Here is a 26574-nt window from a genome sequence, read left to right as displayed (position 1 = left end):
CAGGCGTAGGGATACGTCATTGCCTTCTCGCAGGCGTAGGGATACATCATCGCTTTCACCAACTATGATTGGCTAGTGATAGAGTGGACTAGCCAGAGCTACCAAACTGTATCTGGAGCGAGCTGCACAAGCAAATATATTGTTGTGTTGATTTAATAGCAGTTTTGTCAACCCGCAATGGCTGTAGGAGAAGAAATGGATTTGTTTGCAGATTTACTGTCAAAGCCATTTTCAAGACGGACTTTTCAAGAAAAAAAAGCTGGACATCCTTAAGAAAGGTCGGACAACTACAAAGCAAGCAAGCCTGTCACAACCGGGAACGAACATTTTCAACATTAAATCGAATAAAAACATATGCCAGAAATACGACAGGACAGGCTCGACTTTCAGCATTAGCTTCGATGGCGATAGAAAAGGAGGAAAGAAAGGAGGATGGATATTGTGTACAGTTAAAAAGGATTTTTGGTGAGTAAAATATGGCTGTATTCCTATATAATATTTCAATTGTATGAGGTTATTATTGATGATTTTATGTGTCGCAGCTGTAGCTGCAGTAGAGGTTTTATAGCCATAAAATAGTTTTTGAGGGTTGGATTGATTCCGATAGCTGAAGGCGTTACCAGGAAATTCACGGACCGCCACTGGAATGAACTATGTAATTTTTTTATAATGAAGAAGAATGTTTTTTTTTCTAACCATCTGAATTGACAAGAGCAACGGCGTGTCCATCTCAGAGATTCATATCTGCTTCTAATCTTCGCTCCCCATGGAATTTGCCTGTCAACAGACAAACAGATGGACAAACAAACTCCTCCATAGTTTATCCTTGGTGGATGTCTGCAATCTGCAATGTGGCGTTCAAATTTTTATTGATTCCACAGATTCCTACCATGAAACATCAGAACGTCAGAATAAAATAAAGTCTTTCGTTTGATAACTGGCCTTTGGAGACATTTTACTCAATGTTACATCAGCCTTCTCCAAAGGGAACCCAACTTTGTTTTTATCAGTCAGGTTTATTCTCAAGACATTGTCCAACACACTGGAGGCTAATTTTCTTCAACAAGACTGAAAACAAGGTGGACTAATGGCCTCTAATCAGCATGTATGCAGAAAACATGTACGTACATACATGTAACCTTGGTTCTGATGTTACCCCATTCTCTTTTTATCTTCATTTTTATGGAATCCAAGATGCATGCCAATTAATGCGGACAAATTTGATATATCATATTGTATTTCAGTGATTTACATTCAAATCTTAAAGGGATAGACAACCCCATTTATCAAGTGTAGAACACTTGTTAATAAATATTTTTTTTAAATGAATAGTTGCAGAGATATGTTAATACAAGACAGAATTCATTGTTATGTCATTAATAACAATTATCCAGCGGTGGTCCGTGAATTTCCTAGCGACGCCTTCAGCGAATCAATCCAACCCTCAAAAAATATTTTATCGCTATAAAACCTCTACTGCAGCTACAGCTTGCGACACATAAAAAAAAATCATCAATAATAACCTCATACAATTGAAATATTATTTAGGAATATAGACATATTTTACTCACCAAAAATCCTTTTTACCTGTACACAATATCCATCCTCCTTTCTTTCCTCCTTCTTTTCTATCGCCATCGAAGCTAATGCTGAAAGTCGAGCCTATCCTGCCGAATTTCTGGCAAACGTTTTTATTCGATTTAGTGCTGAAAATGTTTGTTCCCGGTTGTGACAGACTTGCTTGCTTTGGAGTTGTCCGACCCTTCTTAATGATGTCCGTTTTTTTTTTCTTGAAAAGTCCGTCTTGAAAATGGCTTTGACAGTAAATCTGCAAACAAATAAATTTCTTCTCCTCCTTCAGCCATTGCAGGTTGACAAAACTGCTATTAAATCAACACAACAATATATTTGCTTGTGCAGCTCGCTCCTGATACAGTTTGGTAGCGCTGGCTAGTCCACTCTATCACTAGCCAATCATAGTTGGTGAAAGCGATGACATATCCCTACGCCTGCGAGAAGGCCTTGGTGTCACCAAATCAAATTCTGATTGGTTAAAGCAACAGTCTTATTGACGCTTGTTTAATGCAGCAGAGCCTGCAGAACTGATTGTGAAGGCCTTGAGGCAGATTTCTGACCCTCGCAACAAATAATGGCTGAAATGTGATTGGTTAAATGCTCCAATATGAAAACACACATCTGGAAGCAGTGCAACCAGGGGGGAAAGCAATGAAAGGAAGCTAACAGACAATTTGGAATTATTTAATAAGTATTCATGGACAAAATATAATTAACATCAGTCTGTGATTCAGATATTTCTTAGGCCAGCAGAGAAGGCCTTGAAGGCCCTGATGGCACACCACTGCAATTATCACAAGCACCTGTGCTTTCAAAGTGTATGTGCATGGGTATAAATGACATCACAACATGGCTGCGACCAGTAGGCAGCGTCATTTTGTGTGGTTAAACAATATTTTCTCCATTAACAGTGATTTAAAGGATGCAAATACTTTAAGCAACTGTCTTTTAATTTAAGATCAACAATATTCGGTGTCTTTGCCTTTACACATGAGCTGTTTACTTGTGGTTTTGACTACTGGATCATATTAATAGTTAAACCTGAAAAAATGAAAATGTTTCTCTCACTACTGCTTAAAATAGAGAAAACAGCTTATGTATTGTTTTTAGATTTACAGTTGATAAAGAGTTGTGTGAAAAGATACTGGAAAGATAAAATTGAGTCATTTCTTCAAAGGAAAAAACGATGTATCAAGAAAAACACAGTCATTTTTATCCGGAAAACTCTCACGTGAACTGAAGAAGTGGTCTGATGGCACATCAAAAGTAGGAAAAAAAGGAAAATGTAGCAGTAAAATTAGTTCTAAACTTTAATGTTACTATGAATGGAAATAGCTGAAATTAATTATCTGTTGAGGTCATTCTTTTTTTTCCCCCGGCTTAGTGAGTGTTTAGATTTTGATCACAACTGTCAAAGCATGGTCAGTTGCCATGTGGCGTTCGCTTGTAACAATAAAAATGAGAGGAAATATTGTAGAACTTCACCATTTTGAAATCAGGGATAGAAGCCTGAATATTTGAGAAAATAACAAATTATGCTCTTCATGAGTAATTAACTCTATTAGTTTCAGCGTTTCTAAAATAAGACCGACCCAGAAGCGCCAGCTGTTTAATGGAATTATGACTGATAAAATGTAAGATTAAAAATGAGCATTCTGTAAAAGAAAAGAAAAACTCAGTAGTAATTTTTATGTGCAACTTTTTTTACATCTTAACATGCAGAACATTTGCGCTATTTTCCTCAAATGTGAACAAATGGGAATGGCTCTTAGAGTAAGAAATATACTAGAACACATGTTTAATCATTTAGTGATATCAACGAACAAGGTGTAATCCTAGTCATATATCCAAGATTAGAATTGTACTTTTGTCATTTTTTGACAAGTTCATGCTTCTGCTAACTACCACAAGACATACTTTGCAAATTTATACATATAAAGCCTTAGAGTGTAAAAGGCTCCCATTTATTCAATTCTATCATCATCCAGTGTAACGTGTGGGTGGGAGAAAACTGTGCTCATCTCAATTCTAAAATATATGCATAAATCTTAGGCACCTTCCATTGCGCTTGTCTTTACACAGAGATATGCATTGTTAGCATTTTACCCCCCATTTTATCATGCTTAGGGCAAATTTTATAGTCAAGTTATTGTATAATTCTAGCATTGATAGACATTATATTTTGTTTGGCCATGTTTAAAAGTGATGGAACTTTACCAACTCCACAGTACTAAGACACACTTATACAAACCCAAATATACTACATATAAAAGCTGTAATTGCTTCCCTAGTTGTAGCCTTAATGTATCAATTTTCTTATTTGTTCACCCTTATTAAATTCAATTAAATCAAATCAAAAGCCTTTATTGTCATTATACACAGCTGCGTATAACGAAATTGGTGGTGCTACTCCACAAAGTGCATTTTCCCAGTAAAAACATAAATAAGTAATATAAAAATATAAAAAGTCACGTCCGGGCAAGGTAAATTCTAAAATATTGCACAATCTAAGATATTGCACATTGTTATTGCACACCCCGAAGTTACCAATGTGCAATTTAAAATAATATTACAGCCAAACTGTTGACATTGACTATGTATAATTAAACGGTCTGCTACAAAAACAATTTATTGCCTTCAGACTTCTTGTGATTGACCATTTTAAAGATACAACAGCTGGAGTGGAGAAAATCAGGCACTCACCTATCAAGGGACCTTTGAGGATAAACAACCTTTGTCACCATAGTAACAAGAATTGAACCTTGTGCCCGACAGCAAGCCACAACTACCTTGAATAAGCTTATAAAGACGCACACGCACAGGACAAGCATGGAGTGGAAGACTCTGTCGCAGGTACTCTGAAAAATATCAATATATGAAATCTGCTGCTTATATGTAACTCCACGTCACTTGCTTTTCACGTATTCTCACCATGTCTCTTTGATCCTTTCCAGAATGGACAACCGCACAACTCTGACGTTCACCCTGACGGCCTACGCCCTCCTGGAGAAACACAAATATGGGTTCTTTCTTTTCTTCTTATTCCTTTATATGGCGACCGTATTCCTCAATGTGTTATTGATAACTGTCGTTCACCAAAACAAAGTGCTCCACCAGCCTATGAATATCTTTGCCTGCATGTTAAGTTTTAACGAGCTGTACGGCAGCAGCGCGTTGTCGCCTTTAACGATGAGCATACTCCTGTCAAAGACGCACGAGATCAGCGTCAACTCGTGCATCGCTCAAGTCTACTGCCTCCACACGTACGCGGCCTCAGAATATTGCATCCTCGCTCTCATGGGTTACGACCGCTACCTTGCCATCTGTTACCCACTACATTATCAAACCATTATGTTCCCTGCAAAGGTCAACAAACTGATCTTGTTGGTGGGTCTCTATCCATTTATTGTATTCGGGTGCTATTTTTCCATGACTGTGCAGCTGAGTTTTTGCGGGAAAATAATACAAAAGATTTATTGTGTCAACATGGACTTGGTTAAAAATACATGTACTTCAGCGTATCATGTCGACATTGCAGGGCTCCTGCTTATCGGATTGTTGATCGCCCCGCAGGTGATCATGGTTTTTTTCTCCTATGTGCAAATATTCCGAGTGTGTAAGAAATTGTCAAAGAAAAATCAAGTAAGTGCTTTCAAAAAATGTGCGCCGCATTTAGCTTCTTTTTTAAATTTCAGCATAGGCTCCTTGTTTGACATTGCTCAACATAGATTCAAGATGAGTCACATCGCAATGGAGGTGCGGATTCTTTTGTCCATCTGTTTCGCTGTCGCCCCGCCTTTTGCTAATCCGATCCTATATGGACTCGGAACATATCTGATTCGAGTTCATATTAAAAAGCTGTGTCATAAATACACAAAAAGAGGGTAATTGCAACTAAAACTTACCTCAAACACCAAATAATGTTAAATGGGAATGAAGATAATAGAAAAAAAACATCTCTTGTGCGTGTGTGTATGTGTGAATTGCTGACTTTCAGCTCATTCAATCATGCATCAGCTTTTTTTTCTTTTGTATTGTAAATATATCAAATTTACCAACATGTAAGAAGTTATTTGTAGCATTTTTTGAGGCACTTTGGTGATGTTTAATAAGAGTAAATACATGCATCATTAAAATGGAATTTGTTCTGAATGTCCTTTTCATTTCTCTTCCTTTCTGAATCTGATGTACTAAACTAAAGTCACTATATTATCTTACATTTAGGCTAGCCAATAAAAAAAGTTATTAAAAGCAAAATCAAGAAATGATAAGGAATATTAGTATGGCAATTTGATGACATTTATTATAAATGACAATCTCCCAAAATGAACACATGGAGTAAATACATTGAATGTCAACAACTATTAAATGTTATTGCTATGATGAAAATAAATGTCAATTTTATAAGGGATCGCAAACAACAATGCTTTCTCGACAACTCCCTCTGTAGAATTGTTATTGTATTCTGAGCTCCTGTGTGACGAGTGCCTAAAAATAACAAATCTTTTGTGTGCCCACGCCATACTTTATTTCCATTTTTGAATAAAAGTATTGCAGCTACAATACGGCAATATGGCACACTGTGTGCAGTTAACTGGCATGGTAACGTGTTTTAATACAGTATTACAAAACATGCTCGTACATGAAACACTTAATAAATACACTTTGCCTCTCATCTCTTTCGTTGCAAAATTAGCTTTTTAAAAGAAGTCTTGAGGTTGAGGCAGTTGAGACAAGCGGTCATTTCCAAATTTTACACACAAAAACATTTTCCGTTGCCACAACTAAAAAGACTGCATGCATACAAAAATAGACAAGTATTGCGGCCATCCCTTTTCTATTTTCCAATACAATTCCCTTATTGCAAAGATATTTCCACCCCAATTTTTAGGGAAACTTGCTTACCATAAAATCTTTTCTCCTTATACTCGGAAAAGTACAATGTACATTCACAATAACTGAGGCACAGCACTTGATTTACTATTTGTATTCCAGCACATATCCTCAAGATGTTGTGTAGCGATGTCATATTTAATATCCATGAATAATTATACACGTAACAAAATGGAGAGTACATCCAAAATAGTCAATCTGATCTGATCAGATCCACATTACTCCAGCAAATGTGATGGGAAACAGCCATGCAAGAAGCTCTCCATCAAGTCCCAAACAGGGACACAAAGTGCTATTTTTTTCTCCACCAAATCAAACGAGTGCTTAAAGGTGCTATGAAATTATGACCGAGCCCCCCAAAAATGCAAAAGACTGCACCAATTTTATGTGATGCGTATAAATGTGGCTGTTTTTCCCATCATTTGATAGTTATTCCACCCCAAACAACACATCAAGGGACATCACTTTTTTCTACAATTCTGGTTATGACGCCACAACCAGATTTTTAAAAATACCCTTAAATGAACGGGTTATAACGACACATAATTCAGGAGCAAAATGAAAGCAATGGTTACCTAATCCAAAGAAAAATTAGTCGTAAACAAACAATCAAAGGCAATTTTTTTTTTTTTTTTAACTCTTCTCTGGAATGCAACGTCATGATTTTGAGAAGATTGGTCCTCCAATCAGAAACTTATATTATTCCATATGGAAAAAGGCAGGCTGAAACCAAAATTAAAATTCCCTATGTAGCTGCACCATATGTACCGATTTGATACTCAGAACTGGTGCCTAATATGGCTATTTTTGGAGTATCGGATTGTGTCAGATTTATTCACATCAAATCCGATTTAGCATCTTCCCACTACTGTCACAATTTTTGGCTGCTATAAATTTAAACAACTTGGTAAACATGTCCGCTGTGTGGGACTACAGTAATACCTCGACATACGAGTGCCCCGACATACGAGCAATTTGAGATACGAGTAAAATTTCTGGCAAATATATATCTCGAGATACGAGAAAAAATTTGATATGCAAGCATACAGCGGACGCGAGAAGCTGCTCATAAGAACACCAAGGGCACTGTCTTTCTGGTCGCAACTCCCTCGTGTAATGTCCCCACGAGCACTGGGCGGAGCATTGCATTTTTTCAGTGTTTTTTTCCCCTGTTAATCAGTGTAAATGGCGGAGCGATCGCTAATGCGAGAGGAGTATTTACTACTTCTCGTTGGCAAGTGGTCGTGCGTTATCCAATTGTGAGGAAATTTGTGTGCATAATTTTCGGAATATTTTGAAGGGAAGACAAAAGCAAACAACCCTCGATAGGTTGCATCTGAAAGTCAGGGTGGAGGCGGGGCAAATAGAGTCAACCCGGGAGAAGAAAGGTATCTAAATTTAAAACCAAATTAGAATTAAGTTTAGTGTAAGGTTAGATTAAACTTATTTTTGAGTGTCAGTTTTAAGGCATCCCTAGCCACAATAGCTTTGAGCCTTGCTACAAAAAAGAGCCTCAGAGTTGCCATTTATATCTTATTCAAATGGAGTTACAGGTTACAAAAACTTGGTGAATAAGGCAAACTAAATGGAAATTAATACACCAAGTCAAATGAAAGAAAAATGCAATAATAGATAAATAAATAAACAGTTTCTACTTTTCTAATGCTGTGCTAACAAGTACGTGTTGACGGAATGGCATATGTCATATGGCGATAATAGTTTACCCATGCTAACAAACCGCAAAAATGGTTGTGACATCTGTTGGGAAGACTAATTAGGAACAAATTTCATCATTAAGCCTTTTCCGTCACGGTTGTCTGTCTCCTCGTGCCCTGCGATTGGCTTGCCATCGATTCAGGGTGTCCCCTGCCTATGGCCCGAAGTCAGCTGGGAAAGGCTCCAGCACCCCCCACGACCTTAGTGAGGATAAAGTGGTTCAGAAAATGAATGATGAAAAAGCCTTTTCCGTCCCTTTTTGAATGGACTTGTCCCAAATATGGTCTGCTATCAAGATAAGTCACTTGCTGTAGTATTTCATAGCACCTTTAACATGTCGTTAATATTTCAGAGAGCATGTGAGGGTGTAATACTCTTAATAGAAATGGTTAAAAGGTCGAGGAGAAAAAGGAGGAAGGAAAATGAAGTTTTTTGACACCTTTTCATCTCCAGCAAGGTGGCAAGCCCCGAGGTGAGCGTTTCGGCACGTTAGCCTAAAAAGCCCATGGATCGATTTAAGTCTTGAAGAGGGACTTTCTGAAAGAAAATACATCCAACAAACATTAATTAGATACAGTTGATCTGGGAACCGAGCCCGGGCTTAATGCCAGTACGTTGAGAGAGCTGTGGAGGATGCGAAGGCGGTGAAGCTTGTCGTTCAGCAAGGGGTCGTTAACCCTGCGGACAAAGGAACGCTTGTACTCCAGGCGACTGGTGGATCGGTGCTCAGCTGAGGTGGACAGGCTGGTGTGCTCCAGGGCTCGATACAAATCCCCAACAGAGTCTGACTGCAACCTCATGTCGCGTCCGACGCGCCCTGGGAAAGAAGATGTTATGTTGTGGATTGTATTGTAAATTTAACTCACTGGCTGCCATTGACAGTGCTCGACGTCCGGTCCGTTTTGACTGGATAGCAGTTAATTTTTTAAAATAAGATTAAGGCTGTTAGAACCATCGGAAAGTTCATTTTAATTTAATTTAATTTTTTTAACCGCTTTATCCACACTAGGGTCACAGGGGGTGCTGGAGCCTATCCCAGCTGAGCCAGCCAATCGCAGGGCACAAGGAGACAAATGACCATTCATGCTCACACTCATACCTAGGGACATTTTAGAGTGTCCAATCAGCTTACCATGCCTCGCAAAGCATTTGATGTTTTTCCTTAGTTTGAGTGTTGCAACAAGTGGTAATCTGCCTAAATTACTGTATTTACTCGCATATAAGCCGCATTTGTCGGACAAAAAAAGATGACTGAATCGAGGGTACGACTTATATGCGCATAAAAATACGACTTGCACGAAATTGCAAGGTGACAAAGACGAAACGCTATAACACCATAATGCCATGACGCCATAATGCAAGACAATGCGGCCTGATACGGTCATGTATTTCAAAATAGAGAAAAAATAAACAGATAAAATGCTAAACAAAAATTATTTTTACGTCTATGAATGAAATTCAAGAAAGAAAAACGTATCTTTCATAAAACGTGAAAAAAACGGTCACTTACTTTTTGAAAGGAAATTATTGTGCATTTGTGATTATGAAATAAAACAAAATTCCGCTTTTCTTTTTTTTCTTTTTATTTCTTGTTCGAAAGTGACAACTATTGCAGTAATATGAACCATCAAAAAAATCCAGATATTTTAACAATCTTCCCTTCAAATAAAAATATTTGTACTCCCTATTAAAACCATGAATTCAACAATTTTTATGCTATTTTAAGGTTGCGACTTATATGCGGGGCGGTTTATATGCAAGTACCGTAATTACTCGAATATAACACGCAGATTTTTGCTATATAATTAATTCCAATAGTTGGGGGTGCGTGTTATAATCAATAACTAAAATAAATTACAAATGTTCGATCGAAAAAAGCATTGTCAAACTCACTTTGACGCACGGATTTTACGTCATCTCGTAAAGACGACGCACGGATTTTACGTCATCTCGTAATTTCGATCGAAAATCGGAAAGCCGAGACCACCACTCCCCCCCTCTAGCCTCCTACTCGTCTCAGTTCACCCTCTCTCAGTTCAGTGTTATAATCAATAACTAAAATAAATTACAAATTTTAGATTGAAAAAAGCATTGTCAAACTCACTTTGACGCACGGATTTTACGTCATCTCGTAAAGACGGCGCACGGATTTTACGTCATCTCGTAATTTCGATCGAAAATCGGAAAGCCGAGACCACCACTCCCCCCTCTAGCCTCCTACTCGTCTCAGTTCACCCTCTCTCAGTTCAGTGTTATAATCAATAACTAAAATAAATTACAAATTTTCGATCGAAAAAAGCATTGTCAAACTCACTTTGACGCACGGATTTTACGTCATCTCGTAAAGCCAATCGGATGATGTGTTGTGGGAGGAAGAGGAAGTGGATGAAGGAAGCGTGGACGTTGATAGGATTCTCAACGAAGAGATGTATGAGGAGACGGATGAGAGGACAGACAAAGAGAGAGAGGAACTCTTCATTTGAAGGATTCTAATGAATAAATTTGTTTGAACAAAACAATCGTGAAACGAAGAAAAAAAGGTAAGATTTCTGATTTTCGTCAGTGGGAAATTTTAGGTGCGCACTATATTCGATTACTGCGTTTTTCCAGATTTTTTTGGCCCAAAATTACCTGCGTGTTATTTTCGAGTGCGCGTTATATTCGAGTAATTACGGTAAATATGGTCATGTGTGGCCAACGGAAAAACTGTTCATTTTCCGAGCTTTTCGGTTCATCAATGGTTTTTGGTGGATTGTGTAACTAACATTTTTTTTCCTCTGTGTAAGTAAATTAGTTAGGAAATAAAGAAGCAAAAAGTAGATTTTGTAACTTGCACTAAATATAAATATTTGGAATGGCGGGGAGATCACACGCTGCCAGTGACAGCCAGTGAGTAAATTGAATAAAAAATATTAATTGGTTGGAACAGTAGGGGGGTTGTTGACGTGTTTCTGTAGTTTTTGTGTTGTAAGTGTCAGAAAGATGGTAAAAACAGAACCACTCGGGTCTATCTATCGCCCTCATTGACACATTAAAAATTAAGCTATCAAACCTGTTTCTCTGGGCCGCTGCATCTGGTAGCATGGAGAGGTCATCTCATCTGAAGCGCCGGCGTTAGCCGCCAGGATGGCGTGAAGGCCGCTGTCTCGGGGTAACGTGAAACTGCGTGGTTTCCCTCCCGCTTCCGAATCAATGCTGGACCTGAGGGGCAGGGGCAAGGCTCGGTACTGCTCCTGCAAGAGGCTCCGTTGGGCAGGAAGCGTAGACTGCCTTCGATACTCCATCGCCAGTTGTTCCCTGTCGTCGGATAGCTCTTCCACGGGGTACGCCTGGAGGAAGTGCATTCGGGCGTTGTTCTCCATCTGCTCCTGCCACGAGTTTCGCTGATTGCTGGTTTTCTGCCTGGGGGAGATGCCGCCGCTGTTGCTGCCGCCACTTTCCTGAGGCTCCGAGTGGTAATCCTCGTGAGAGGAACGTGAGTGGAACGTGTCGGATGAGGAGAAATGACCATGTTTGGGTTCTAGGAAGGGGCTCACCTTAAAAAACAACAACAATAACTCAATTTTACAACTATTACTCATCTAGCCTTATTACTGTACTATTTTTAACCTTTCACACTAAACACCACAAAAACTAAAGAAATGATCCTGTACTTTTTTGATCCCAGGTAACATATTTGAACATTACGCTATCCCTTAGTCATGAAAACACACAGTAAGTGAGTCGGGTGGGAACATCTGTGATACAATACTGGACGTTTGGTCGCCGGACGTTTGGTCGCCCGAACGTTTGGTCGCCGGATGTTTGGTCGCCCGGGTGAATATAATTTTGAGAGCTGGTTTCAACAGTAGATATTTAGATATTAAACTCTCTCTCTCTCATGAATATAATTTTGAGAGCTGGTTTCAACAGTAAACTCTCTGTCATGTTGTCAAACGTCCGGCGACCAAACGTCCGGCGACCAAACGTCCGGGCGACCAAACGTCCCTGCGACCAAACGTCCGGCGACCAAACGTCCGTTACAAACCCTACTCTACTTTATGACTATAAAAGAGAAAAACATACTTATGCAATCTATCAAAATAAGTGTCTTCCTGACCAACAAAGAGAACATTTCAGTGCAACATATCTGTAAATAGATAGAGCAACACTATACTATTCTCATAAACAAATGACTGTATTTATTCACAAAGACATTTTCTAGGGTAAAACCTGTTGTTACAATACAGTGACACATTTTTAAAACAATATACATATCTATTTTTGTCAGAAGACCTATAGAGATAAAAAGTATTGCGAGATATCACCATTTCTATTCAGTACCTCACAGGTGAGTACCCCTGTTCCGTACTGAATCTTTCCTACAATATTGCTACATAATAGGTTCAAATAAAAATAGAACATTTGATACTTACCGATGATGCTCTAGGATAGGTATCATAGGGTGGCGGTGGACTGTCCTGCTTGCTCATAGAGGTCATGTCCATTTCCTCATGATCACTCTCACTCCAGTAATCTAATTAGTAGTAAATACAATGCAACCAAAAGAGGATCATTAAATGTATACAGTGAATAAGATATAGTGTCCCATACAAAATTATACAACTCCTTATCTGCGGAAAAAGGTGCAAAGCACGGTCATAGCCATAGCACTCTGATTATGTCTTGTATGATTAAGTACTCGGATGTCTCGATGGAGAAGTGGTGATTCCGCCTGACTTTGGTGGAGGCAGTCTGGGTTCCATTCCCACTCAGTGGCGCTGTGATTGTGAGCGGGAGTGATTGATTGTTTCATTGTGCCCTGTGATTGACTGGCAACCAATTCAGGGTCTCCCCATCTTGCTGCCTGTGGTTGGCTGGGATAGGATCTAGCACCCCCCCCGCTACCCTTGTGAGGATAAGCGGTATGGAAGATGAATGAATGATTAAGTATTACATTGTTTCCTAACCACAATGGTCAGGTGTGCCGTGGGAAATTGGAAGAAGTCATACAATGTAATATTCAGAGAGAAAAATGAATATGAATATAACGAGATTTAAATTGAACTATTATAAGGTTAAAATCAAAATATGATGAACCTTAAATTGCAGATTATACTATTACAAGATTTGAATTGTGAAACAGTCATTTTGTTGCTTATTTTCCTCTAACATGAACCAGAACTTGTTTGGTTTCTAGGGAATCAACTTTTGGCGAAGTATAGTCTGTGTGAGCACATTTTTTTGCGTAATATTAGGATATTTACAGTACTGTATGTATTCTCTCCATTTTATTAAATGTTTTTTTTTCAGTACAAACCAATGCGTGTTACTTATACAAGCCTTAAACATACAAATGCACTTACATAAACCTTCAATATACTTATATAGGCCTTAAACATAAATTATAATACAAAATATAGCACTGAGCAACTTACGAACAAATTCAACTTATGAACAATCGCTCGGAACCTAACTCGTTCGTAAGTAGGGGAGCGTCTGTACTACATTTGGGACTGAAGGTGTTCATAGTGTTCTTATATGTGTAGTGTGCAAGTAAGGCCAATTTCAAGTCCTTGTGTGTTTTCACATACCAGAAATGATAAAACGTCTAAAAGCCGTGTAGTTGTCAATCACAGATTTTTTTTGTGAAACGCTTTCAGAATAAGCAGTGCTGTAGGTGTGATTTTGCGGTCAACTGAATGTGCCAAGAAGTAATTCCAAGATGTGAGAATTCCTTGTGATGTCCTCTCAAGCCGCTATGAGTCTTGATTTTACGTGACGGAAGAGCTCTCTATCCAAGGATAAAATAGACCACCCACGCGCTGCTGTGACTGAGTTCCTCTACAGGTTCCTTGAAATAGAACCCTGACTAGGTACAGGATTTCTGGCTTCAATGGAAAAGAAATGGGGTACTCTGTCTCTAAAATGAGCATTGATGTGAATTGTGAAAGCAGAGACCTTTAAATCCATTTTAGAGGGGAAAATGCTATTCAAATGTGACTATCCTACGTGACTCATATCTATTCAGCTATGACCATGAGATGTGAGTGGGATACGGTGCTAATCATGCAGTTATACAAGCTTCACAGTTACTATAATTTAAGTGCATATTTAACTCATGCAAATGGTCTTCGACCATCTATCACATCATGAATTTTTTTTACGAGAGACAGTTCTAATTCTTTTTTTTTTTTAACACGCAAAGATGAAATGGCTTAAATTTGAGTTTTGACTTTATAGTATATATGGCACTTGCCTTGATCCTGGATTTTATCCTGATCGCAATACCCGGCCACAGCCATGCTGAGACGACTCAGCCACCTGAGGCATGGGGAAGAGTGTCCGGACAATTCATATATGCATGAAAACTCTAACTGTGATGACAGCCTCATCAACTTACCTTGACATGTCGTCTACATTTTCTGCTGCAAAGTAAAAGGTCTTTATCTTCGGATGGCATGCCTTGAAAGCACTGGAATGGGAGCAAATGCAAAGTTCGTAAGCGGAAGAGGGGGGTGGGCTTGTATCAACAACAAAACAGCGACATTCACATATGAATTAGTTAAATACAGACAACTGGCACATGATCACCGAACAAGTTTTAAAGTGATTTTATCACATCAACTAAGTGTAACACGGCGTAACGGTTAAACACGCCAGAGAATACTTTTGGGAAAGTGGTCATAGAGGGGAGATCAATTCGGAAGTTACCATTACCATTGTCTATATGCACTGCCATCTCAGGTCACAGAGTATGTACTTAATTCTTTGGCTCCTGAAGAGAAATATTTATTTTAATCACATGTATTTTTGCATTGCTCTCAAATAATGTGTCTATATGTAGGTACTTAGCTATCTTTTGGTTTGGAGACAGGACATCTGTGGAATTTATGCTTTTACATAACTAATTCAGTTACCCAAGCAGGGGGGCCCAAAAGTTTGTTCTCAACTTATCTCCTTGGGACAGGACATGACTTGAGTTACACCCGCTTGTTCATTTGCATATATAGTCTTAAAAGTGGAGATCTCTTGGGAGCATGGCCTCCCTCCAATCCGGAAGCCACTGAAAAGTGGGTGGAGAGGGGGCCCGGACTGGTCTGTATTGTCTCTAAATGTTCTTTTTGTGTGATTTAATTTGTGTTAATGTTCTATGTTCTGTTTTCACTTTGTGTTATTGTCTTGGAATCAGGGCTGTACCTTCTTTTGTCCATAAAAGAAGCTGTTCATTGCAGAGCACACAAAAAATACCATCTTCTACACTCCCCTTAACAGTAGTAAATGTCCAACTCATTTTAAGTGGGCGTGCCAGTTAAAATGGATTAAACGTCGATTGACGTTTTTATGTTCATTATTTTAAATTCTTTTTTATTTATTAGCATTTAAATAATTGACTTTTTTCCCCAAAAAACAACATGAACTGTCAATTAAGTTAACAGCAGTTTATGTCTGCTTTTTCTTTTGATTACAGTAATACCTTGACATACGAGTGTCCCACCATACAAGAAATTTGACAGCCATGACCGGATGATTCGCCTAAAGACGTTTCGCCGACGGTCAAACGTCCGTCGGCGAAAAGTCTTTAGGCGAATCATCCGAGTACCTTTGATTACAGTAATACCTTGACATACGAGTGTCCCACCATACAAGAAATTTGACATATAAGGAAATTTCTGATCAACTTTTTGCCCCGAGATACGAGACAAATTTGATTTTTCTTTTATACAGTAATACCTTGACATATGAGTGTCCCACCAGAAGAGAAATTTGAGGTATGAGGAGAATTCTGAGCAACTTTTTGCCCCGAGATACGAGACAAATTTGATATACGACCATATGATGCGGCCGCTAGATAGTCCTTTTCAAGCTGCGCAGTGATATTCATGACGAGAAGGAGGGGCTTCTTTTAATGTGGATAAAGTAGAAACAGTTAGCGAAATCTGCGAGAACTTGAAAGTAAAGCAAGGACCTGAGAAGGACAATACTTTGAGACCAGCCTAAACCTTTAACGTGAGTCGTGGCTGGTTCGATTACTTTTAAAAACAAACTGGGGATATACTCATTTGTGAAGCGAGGGGAAGCAGCGAGTTCCGACTCGAAAGCCACAGCGAAATTCATTATCACCTTTGCCTCGAAAGCCGTGGCGGAATACATTAACACCTTTGCCTCAGTTATAGCACAACACGGTTACATCCATTTTTAAGTGTGTGTATAGAGAGCGAAGTTCATTTAAGTTAAAGTTTATGTTATGTTACGTAGCGTCCCAAAAGAGTAGCAAACTGAACGTGTCCAGTCTCCTCCCCCGTTAGCCGCTTCCATCTGTCTCAAAGGTAAGATCTCCGTACAATACTGTACACAATAATGTCACATTTTATTGCAGATCATAACCACTAGATAGATATTTGTTATTTTGTGAGCGTAGGTGGTGAATTAGAACATGGATTTGCATTAATATATTGCGATAAGGGCAGCGATAAATGGAAAAACCCCGAAGTAGCGTGACCCCAATTTAAAATAAATACATATATATGTATTCTTTTTACTTCAGTGCTCAGTTCCAGTAGCAAGCGTAGGACAGGGGAGTGGCTTCCGCTCGCGAGTTTCAGCATGGATTTTCACATTTTTATAAATTTACCCAAAAAATGTAATTTAAAAAAATCCTCCAGAAAAAAAAACGCAATTTAGTGAAGCCGTAATAGTTGAAGCCGCGATATTCGAGGGATTACTGTAATATCCTATATGTAGGTGTTATTTTAAATGGTGGGAATGAATTAATTTGTATTTAGTTATTTTAAATGGGAAAATTTTATTTGTGATACGAGTAAAATGACATACAAGCTCAGCCCCGGAACGCATAAAGCTCGTATCTCAAGGTATTACTGTATTCTCTACACCTCTAAATGACAGCATCATTTTCCACATTGGCTTCATTTTGAAAAATCATAACAAAATCCAGAAAAAATACCACTCACAATTTTCTCCTGCATTCAGTAGCACGGTCAACTTTAAACTCCAGAAGATTGACAAAGCCCTCTGCCTTCTCATCCTGTGGTGAAGGAAAAAGATCCTATTAACAGCCACACGCGTTAAAAAATACCATGGGGGAAAAAGCGAGTTTTCCTTTCACCTCTTCGTTCATGTACCAGTACAAGCAGGTGTCTTTGAGAATGAACCAGTACTTCTTCCACTTTTGAGAAAAATAAGTTTTAGCGTCCTTTTTTTTCCAGAGCCAGCCTTCACAGTCACCCTGACCCAAGTCCCTGCAGGAGATTCGCCGCTTGCTGATGGAGGCCATGGGGCTTCCGCCTGCACGGGTGGCAAATGAATGAAAGTGATCAGAATAAACATGCATTTCCAAATGGGTTTGCCCTCTCATGCCTACCTTTATTCTTCTTTTTTGACCTTGACAGCAACGAGGAGCGCTCAAACACCTGCAAAGCCAAACAGAAGCTTGACCGTAAAGGTAGTAGTTCTACGAGGCCATGTGAGTGAGGATGGAGAGGAACTGACGTGATAGAGGGAGGCAGAGTCGGAGCTAGACGTAGACAATGAAACTTCCATCTGCAAGGCCGGGATGAGCGTGTAGTGCGCGGGGCTGCTGCCCCTGTCCGGCTTTCTCCGGTTGTGACTCAAGCTGCGGCCCAACATGAACTCTCCGCCAGGACCTTTGTCTACACTTGCAAAACGCAGCAGGGACTTTTCTGTGGGGATACGGAATTGCAATGGAAAGTTGTGCGGCAATTCACAAACAGGTGCATGGTTTATTCCAAGGGTGTCAAACACATTGTCGTGGCGGACCACTTCGCAGTTATGGGCCTCCAAGTCCCTAACAGTTATTCAACAATTATGATTAATTATTATGAAATGATTATCAAATGTACCAAAAATATGTTTGTGTATTGTTGATTATTTTTTGTGTTTAAAGTTCACAAAAAGTAAAAAAAAAAAAAGGAAGCGCTCTCCTCTTTATTTATTGATTTATTGTGAAATTCATTCATTCATCTTCCATAACACCCACCCTCGAAAGGGGTGCGGGGGTTGCTGGAGCCTAACCCAGTGGTCTTCGGGTGAAAGGCAGACTACACCCTAGAGTGGTTGCCATTCAGTCATTTGGCACACAGAGAGACAAACGACCATCCGCACTCCCATTCATACCTCCACCAGCGGGAATTGAACCCACGCCTGCCCGCATCATAGTCAAGCGAGTGAATCTCTACACCACGAGGCGGATGATGGTAAAAATTCATTATTTGAATTAAAAAATAACATTACATTTAGGGTGGTGGCCCGGCGGGTGAGTGGTTGGAGCATCGACCTGGCAGTTCTAGGGTCCTGGGTTCTAATCCAGGTTGGTCCAATACTGTGGAATTTGCATGTTCCCCTCCTAACCGACGTTGGTTTTATCTGGGTACTCCAGTATCCGGTATCGGTCAACACTTACGACGATTATTTATTGTATAATTACGAAGGCATCATTTTGGAATCTTTGTTTTTATAATTTCTCACACATTCCAAAAAGATGCATGGGAGGCTGGTCGGACACTCTAAATTGCCCCTAGGTGGGAGTGTGAGCGTGAATGGTTGTTTGTCTCCTTGTACCCTGCGATTGCGCTGGCCACCAATTGAGGGTGTCTCCTGCCTCTGTCCCGGAGTCAGCTCCAGCACCCCCCAGTCCGCTTTATCCTCATTAGCGTTAATGAGGACAAAGCGGTTTAGAAAATGAATGAATATATACATATATGTGAATATATATATATACATATATATATATATATATATGTATATATGTATATATATATATATATATATTCATTCATTTTCTAAACCGCTTTATCCTGAATATATAAATATATATATAAATAAATAAATATTTATATATTCATATAATATATGAACATATAAATATTTATTTATATATATATATATTTATATATTCAGGATAAAGCGGTTTAGAAAATGAATATATATATATATATACACATATACATATACATATATATATACATATACATATATATATATATGACATATATATATATATATATATATATATATATATATATATATATATATATATATATATATATATATATATATATATATATATATATATTCATTCATTCATTTTCTAAACCGCTTTATCCTCATTAACGGTAAAAATGACATCAGCGTCTTCCGCAGAAGAAACATATTTGCCTTTGAGACCAAAATAAAGCATATCACACTCTTCTCTTCCCGCTGTTTTTCACTTCATCTCAAATCAAATGTGAATAATACGGATGGGTTGCCTGGGGCAACCGCACACTTTTACAGCCAATCATGAAAAAGCAAGATCAAGAGTAAAACCGTGGCGCGCCTGCGTGGGTAGTGATGACTGACGACCATACAGAAAGGATAGAGGATGTTATAGCATCAGAGTTGTGATGGACCAGCTCATCTTTCTGCTGCGAGGAGGATGTTAGGAGATCTCCCCTCACACCAAGCCCCCTCCCCCGTCTTTCTCACTCTCCCACCCACCTCTCCTGCTTTCTCTCTTCATCTTGGCCAGGTTCTCCTCCTCCCAGTTGTATTCCAGTGGCATGGAGATAGGCCTGAGTCTGCCTGGGATCACGGGGCGCAGGTAATTTCATTACAATGCGGGAGACAGCCCCAAAGTTTTCATGAGAAGGCTGTAAAAAGTCTTACTGTAGGTTGGCGTGCTCCCCCTGCGCACAGACGACACTTCTTGGTTCTGGTCGTACTCGTAGCAGTATAGTATGGAGTCATCCTCCACTAGAGGGAATTGAGAGCCACACTCCTGGTCCAGGTAAGAATTTGGGGAGTCGGAGCGCTTGCTAGGATGAGTGTGCTCGGACATCGAGTCGTCACGTTGAAGGCTCCCTTTGTCGTCTCTACCGAGAGGACAATGCAAAAAGTCATAGAGCAAATGTTATTTTTAACATTCCTTTTCAAGATGTTATCATTTTGCCGTTGAACGTAATCTATGTTCTAGTGTGGTTACATGAAAAAGAGAAAGAAAATCGCAACAACTTCATATTCTAGGGATGCCCGGCGGATGAGTGGTTAGCGCGTCGACCTTACAGTGAGGGTCCTGGGTTCAAATCCAGGTCGGTCCACTTGAATCGAGTTTGCATGTTCTCCCTGGGCCTGCGTGGGTTTTCTCTGGGCACTCTGGTTTCCTCCCACATTCCAAAGACATGCATGGTAGGCTGATTGGACACTCTAAATTGCCCTTTGCTATGTGTGTGCGTGAATGGTTGTCTACTTGCGCCCTCCGATTGGCTGGCCACCAATTCAGGGTGTCCCCCGCCTCTGACCCGAAGTCAGCTGGGATAGGCTCCAGCAACCCCCGTGTGAGGATAAACCGGTTCAGAAAATGAAAAAATGAGAACATCATATTCTGTTTTTCCAAATACTATACTGTACTGAACTGGACTGTACTGTGCTGCAATGCACGCGATTGTACGGTATTATACTGTACTGGACTGCACCCTACTATACCATACTCCACCGCATTACACTACACCACACTGCACCGCACCACGCTACAGTATACTATGCTAATATTATTACTCGGGGAATATTTTTTTTCATAAATATACAGTGGGTTTAAAAAGTCCACACACCTAAGTGACAGATAACAGTTTGATATTAGCCAACTTCATCCCCTTGAAATGAGCTGCGTAAAAAAATACATCACACGTGGATTTTATGTCTGTGTGACTTTACCTGGGAGTGTAGGGTTCCGCTGGAGGAGGCGGGATGTAGAGGTCCTGCAGGGCGCAACTTCCCCTCCTAGATGGAGAACTTAAAGTGCTGGTAGGTGTGGCAGCGCTGCTGCTGGGGCTCTGAGGGAACAGTGGCTGCTTGTGAGTGAGTATTTGGTTGTGAATGTACCCATGTGCGTGTGTGTATGTGGAAGGATGGAAAAGTAGGGAAAAAAAAGAGGATGTCACAGTTACAGTTAGAGTGAGTGATTGAGCAGTTGACAGCATCATTTATATGAACAACGCTCCATATTTTAGATACTCCGTTTCCAAGTAGCTAGTTTAATCATCCCAATGAATAAAAATGGTACTCGGACGTTTCGTCGAAAGACGTTTGGTTCCCGGACGTTTGGTCGACCGGACGTTTGGTCGACCGGACGTTTGGTCGACCGGACGTTTGGTCGACCGGACGTTTGGTCGACCGGACGTTTGGTCGACCGGACGTTTGGTCGACCGGAAGTGTGGTCGACCGGACGTTTGGTAGAACGGACGTTTGGTCGCCGGGTTGTTACTGTTGAAACCAGCGCTAAAAATTATAATGATGAGAGAGAGTTTAATATCTAAATATCTAATATCAAAATATCAACAGTAAACTCTGTCATAATTTGACAGCGAGCGAACCCGGCGACCAAACGTCCGTTCTACCAAACGTCTGTTCTACCAAACGTCTATTCTACCAAACGTCTTTCGATGAAACGTCCGGTCACGAAAAAAAATCAGCAAGGAGGAATTTATAAGTGGAGATATGATACTTAAATTGTGTTTAAAATCTGGTTATAAATGGGAATTGCCTTTGACTAAGAGGCTTATTCCGAGCAGAATAAGATTTATTTGGACCCGTTTGTTATCCAATTTCTCCATTAATCAAACAAATCTGTCAACAGGCTAATACATGTATTTTGCTTGGACCAAGGTAACGGATAAGAAGTGGACTTTTAGATTGATTGTCATTTTACCATGGCGTATTTCACATTAATTTTGAACTTAGAAACTGACATTCAAACACATTATAAATCTGTGGGCTTTCAAAGTAGCTGAAGAGTCCTACTTGCAGAGCCAGAGGTTTCCACCGCATATTCTTGAGCAAAGCAGGAGTGGACGTGAGTGTGCTCTGTGGGCGTTTTTTCAATGTCAGGGTGACACCTGCTGGGTCCCCACGCAGAAGGTTCACCAAGTTCTTGAGTTGCCAGCCCACCTAGCAGATGATTGCGCAAAACAATCAGGCTTTATAACCACTTGCAGTGTTCATAAGGTCAAAATGTGGTTTTACATGCGTTGCTCAATAACGCTTGAAAAAAAAATAAACTATGGAAATGAAAGGATGGTTTTTAATAAATTCTATTTGAAATTTTAATTTCCTTTCTCTTATTTGGTGGTTTGGGCTTTAGTGGTTTAAAAGGTTGGTCGAAAATCAGGTCGGATTGGCTTCATCTTACTTTGTGCGGAAAAGTGCTACACAAAACAGATGGATGAATATTTACGGTAAGGTTAAATGAATTTTTAAACTATCAGGGGAAAAAAATATGTTTTATGTTCGGGAAAATTACAAATGTCTGCTATCTGTGTAGTATTCACTCTGGAACACTGGACATGAAGAGTGTTTTTTTCTGATAATTATTCGAATATAACATGTGGATCATGATGGGTATGCAACGCAGAAAAGCGAGCATCCTCAGTTGTTTATATTAATGAGGATCTCCGAGTTAAATGCGACACTGGCGGGCACGGTGCAGCTTTCACGCCTCCCGGTTCATCATCCTGAAGGTTCTGTCAAGTTGTGCTAAGCCTTCCGGCTACCTGCAGCTGCACGCCTTGTAAATAAAATTAAACCCCCTGTTGAGCATTAAACAAAAAGCTTCAGTCAAATACTGTTCACCAGTGTTTCGATTACGTTTTTTTGCTGGGGATTCCTGATTAAATAAAAGAAAAAATGATCAATGTCCCCGCTCTTTTATTAAAAATGTAATTAATTAAACATTAAACATTCAAATATGTCTTGTTTATAACACAAGATTCAACTCATTTCCATTTCAATGACATTTCCCAGAAATCGAGGGCCTATAAAAGCTTTGGGAAAGAAGGCACACAATAGCTATTTTAGAGCCTTTCGAAATGTGGCGCACAAAGCTAGGGCTTCAATTTTTTTCTTCAAATTATCTTTTTTGCTGGTGAATTACTTTGAAAACATTCCAAACAGTCAACAAATACAAATAAGCAAACGTTGGCAAAACCAATCCCAAATACAAAAGCACAGCTTTGATACTGGCTTCAAGGACAAAGAAATCTTGGCATTTACAAATTCCACCTGCACTTCCCTACCACTAGAACTGCCATGAACAGGCTGGTTGCTATGAGCTTTTTTTCCATATTCTGAGAAGAAAGCAGTTTTTATTCTTTTCTACCATATGAAAAGAGTCTTGAGAGTAAAATATGTATATTTCTAAAAAATATAAAACAATGAAATAAACACTAAATGAGTGGTTGATCAAATGACTCGCTTCGGGCACACACATGCAAAGGTAGCAACTATTTAGTTGAAAAATGGTGCACTTGATGCCGTGTTGTTTGTTCACTTGCTGCATACACTCCTTCAAATGTTAGAAAGTAAACAGACATTACTTTTTTAGTAGGTCTACAGAGGAGAATGAGACGGCCTACAGAGATGAGGTCCTTAGACTCAGTGAGTGGTGCACTCTCAACAACTTGACGCTGAACGTCTACAAAACCAGATAACTCATCCTGGACTTCCGACGGAACAAGGCTGCTCAATCGCCCGTGTATATTAACGGCGAATGTGTGGAGCGAGTAGACACTGAAATTCCTAGGAGTCCACATCTCTGCTGATGTCCCTTGGGCGGCAAAAACCACATCATTCATCAAGAAGGCGCAGGAGAGTCTACATTTCCTGAGAGTACTCAGGAAGGAGCAATTGAACACCAACCTGCTGGTGACCTTCTACCGGTCTGCCATTGAGAGCATGCTGACCTACGCTGTATCAGTGTGGCAGTCAAGCTGCACAGAAGCCGACAGGAAAAGATTGCAGAGGGTGATCAACTCAGCCCAAAAGATCATCAACCGCCCCCTACCCACCCTGTCCAGCATCTACGAATCCCAGTCCTTTAGAAGGGCAGAGAGCATTATAAAAGACAATACGCATCCCGGCTTCCACCACTTCAACCTGCTGCCCTCTGGAAGGCGCTACAGACCCACAACTGCAAAGACAAACAGACTTAAGGACAGTTTGTTCCAAAGAGCTGTCACCACACTCAACTCGAGTTCTGCACCTAGGACCTAATCAAGACTTACTACTACTGCTTAAACTACTTATTTATTATTACGACCACTTATTTATCTATTCATATTTTGTGATTATTTATATATCATTACAATCTAGTGATTATTTTCAGTACTATATAGTGATTTCTATCTGTTGCCTGTTTGTTGTTGCGTCGATAGACTCAGCGAGTGATGCAACAAGGCGCTGAACGTCTCCAAAACCGTGGAACCCAACCTGGACTTCTGACGGAACAAGCCGGCTCCACTCTGCTGACCTCACTTGGACTACTACTTTAATTAATTTATTTAATTTATTGATTTATTTTTCCGTCTGCTGTTATTTGTGCACTATGCGGTGAAAGCTTTAAATTTCATTATACTTGTATAATGACTATAAAAGCATTCAATTGAATTCAATTCAATAGACAATAGCCTGTACACTCAAAACCACTGTCAAAAAACTAATACTGCTCACTGGCCAGTTGCCCATCTTAGAGTACAGGTCAAAAAGAGTGAATGCTATTATTCTGAGTGGACAAAAAGGATTGTACTGCATTTAAAGCATGCTTTAAAGCCAAGGCTTACCACTGTCTGATGGTTGACCTGAATGACTTCATCTCCAGCATGAATTTTCTTACAGCGGTCAGCCGGAGACTAAAAGACAACAATTATTGTCATAATACAAGGTCACATCTATGTATGCCATAGGTGTTAAAGAGCCACATTTGGCACACCAATTTGTGTGCCCCGCAAAAGTAAATTATGTGTGTCAACTTCATTTTTCTGGCTAAAATTCAAATGAAGATTATAGATATATAACGAAAATTGGCTTCTTTTTTCTGCTTCTAGAAAAAAAATACAAATATTTTCTTAATAACCAAAATATTATTTACAATATTTTCAGGTTGCTTTGTAACAAAAAAACATTAAAATAAAAAAACATTTAATAAATGAAACTGAATATTTCCTGTTTTTCACATTCATTTTTTATTTAAATAAAATATTTGATGTCTTTTAAATGAAAAACAAATATTATTAAAAAAGAAAAAATGCAAGTTTCTTAGAAAAAAAATCAAATAATCATTGAAACCATTTTTTTTGTTTTTTTTTTCTCCCATTTTTATATCCAAACATATTTTTAAAAATCTAAAATGTAGAAACATAAATGAAAAAACTGAAAATGTTTACTTAATTTCCTAATTGTAAATATTTTAAAAAAATGTTTTCCTGATGAAATAAAACTAAATATTAAAAGATAAAATATTCAATGTGCGCTGTCTTTTATTTAAAAAAATGGGATTAATTAAACATTAAACATTAAAAGGGGTTTTGCTGGACCTCTGGCTTATTCCCTTGTATACTACTATAAGACAATGTTTGCCATCAAGAAGCTCAAGAAGAGCATTTGGACAAATCTTAATGTTTATAAATGATATATTAGCTCTCTGAAAAGCTCTTAATTCATTAGTCGATTAATTATGACACCCCTTCTATACACCACACACAACAGAAATTGCACTTACTCCCTCTGTTGTCCCAGTGATGACATGCAAACCATCATACGTTGACTTGATATACATGCCCTGTGTTCACATGGAAACAAAATCAAACAGACTATAATTAGAGTATTCGACGCAGAAGTCTAGACTACTCTATATTCTTGCAAAATGTTGATTATTTTTCTTGTAGAAACAGATCAAAGTGAAAGCATTGGCTAATAGGGGTCAGCAGTGCAAGTCAAACATCCAAAGATACCCTCAGATATTCCCTCTCACGCGTTTCACACACATGGGCATACAAACACTATAGCTGCATGCCTGTAAGAGGTTTATTTTTAGGCCACTGGGTCCGGCGTTCTATGAACGGATGAAGGAACTTTCATTGGCCCTTGCTAGAATTTGTGTGGGGGTTGGATGGGTGCTTTGCTCCTGGCCCCAAGCTGGCACTCTCGCCCTACGGTGTGGCTTCCTGCTAAGAAGCAGTCGCCCGAGCGGCTGATGGTTACATATAGTGAGTGTGTTTTCTTTGCTCTTTAACCTAGTTTCCCTCACAAAGGAGATCCAGCTACAAGCGTAACATTTTTCTCATAATATTATCATGAGTGACCCATTATTTGAATTGCATTAGCGTATTCTGTGACTCATATGCCCACTAGCTCCACCGAACCTAGTTTTTGGATGAATATGAGCGAGGTCAGTCGTAGCAGTGTTCACACGCTCCTGGTAAAACATCAGGTCATGCTGTATATGATAGTCAATGCATTGTTTTTATAAAATGGGATACAAACAACTCTAAAATTATGTATTTTAGGGGAAAAAAGGTTTTAATTAATCAGATGTCTGGTAAAACATCAGTTCATGCTGTATAT

The 26574-nt window shown here is 39.3% G+C and overlaps 2 protein-coding genes across 9 annotated transcripts in view; one reads left to right on the top strand and one right to left on the bottom strand.

Moving 5' to 3' along the window:
• The first annotated feature begins 4713 nt into the window (after window positions 1-4713).
• Window positions 4714-8447, top strand: LOC144068475 (olfactory receptor 52A5-like). Its single transcript, XM_077593046.1, has 3 exons — window positions 4714-4962; window positions 5149-5418; window positions 8394-8447. Exons 1-3 carry the CDS (start codon window positions 4714-4716, stop codon window positions 8445-8447), a joined length of 573 nt encoding a protein of 190 aa, XP_077449172.1.
• Window positions 5861-26574, bottom strand: part of LOC144067998 (connector enhancer of kinase suppressor of ras 2-like) — a 32219-nt gene continuing 11505 nt past the window's right edge. For 2 of the 8 annotated variants that reach the window (XM_077592149.1, XM_077592153.1), the window contains exons 7-21: window positions 25730-25789; window positions 24792-24860; window positions 21979-22125; window positions 20893-21029; window positions 19849-20054; window positions 19681-19764; window positions 17674-17864; window positions 17546-17594; window positions 17291-17469; window positions 17136-17209; window positions 14567-14638; window positions 14423-14487; window positions 12600-12700; window positions 11237-11720; window positions 5861-9001 (exon numbers count right to left, since the gene is read on the bottom strand). In XM_077592149.1, the coding sequence (XP_077448275.1) occupies window positions 8748-9001; window positions 11237-11720; window positions 12600-12700; window positions 14423-14487; window positions 14567-14638; window positions 17136-17209; window positions 17291-17469; window positions 17546-17594; window positions 17674-17864; window positions 19681-19764; window positions 19849-20054; window positions 20893-21029; window positions 21979-22125; window positions 24792-24860; window positions 25730-25789 (2172 nt within the window). In that variant the 3' untranslated portion in view covers window positions 5861-8747. The remainder of the gene's footprint in view (window positions 9002-11236; window positions 11721-12599; window positions 12701-14422; window positions 14488-14566; window positions 14639-17135; window positions 17210-17290; window positions 17470-17545; window positions 17595-17673; window positions 17865-19680; window positions 19765-19848; window positions 20055-20892; window positions 21030-21978; window positions 22126-24791; window positions 24861-25729; window positions 25790-26574) is intronic. The other 6 variants (XM_077592151.1, XM_077592155.1, XM_077592154.1 and 3 more) reach the window with 4 other exon arrangements.

The sequence above is a fragment of the Stigmatopora argus genome, chromosome 22 (genome assembly GCF_051989625.1).
Source record: "Stigmatopora argus isolate UIUO_Sarg chromosome 22, RoL_Sarg_1.0, whole genome shotgun sequence".
Lineage (NCBI taxonomy): Eukaryota > Metazoa > Chordata > Actinopteri > Syngnathiformes > Syngnathidae > Stigmatopora > Stigmatopora argus.
Note: the sequence above shows the minus strand (reverse complement) of the source record. Positions and strands in the feature narration are given on the sequence as shown.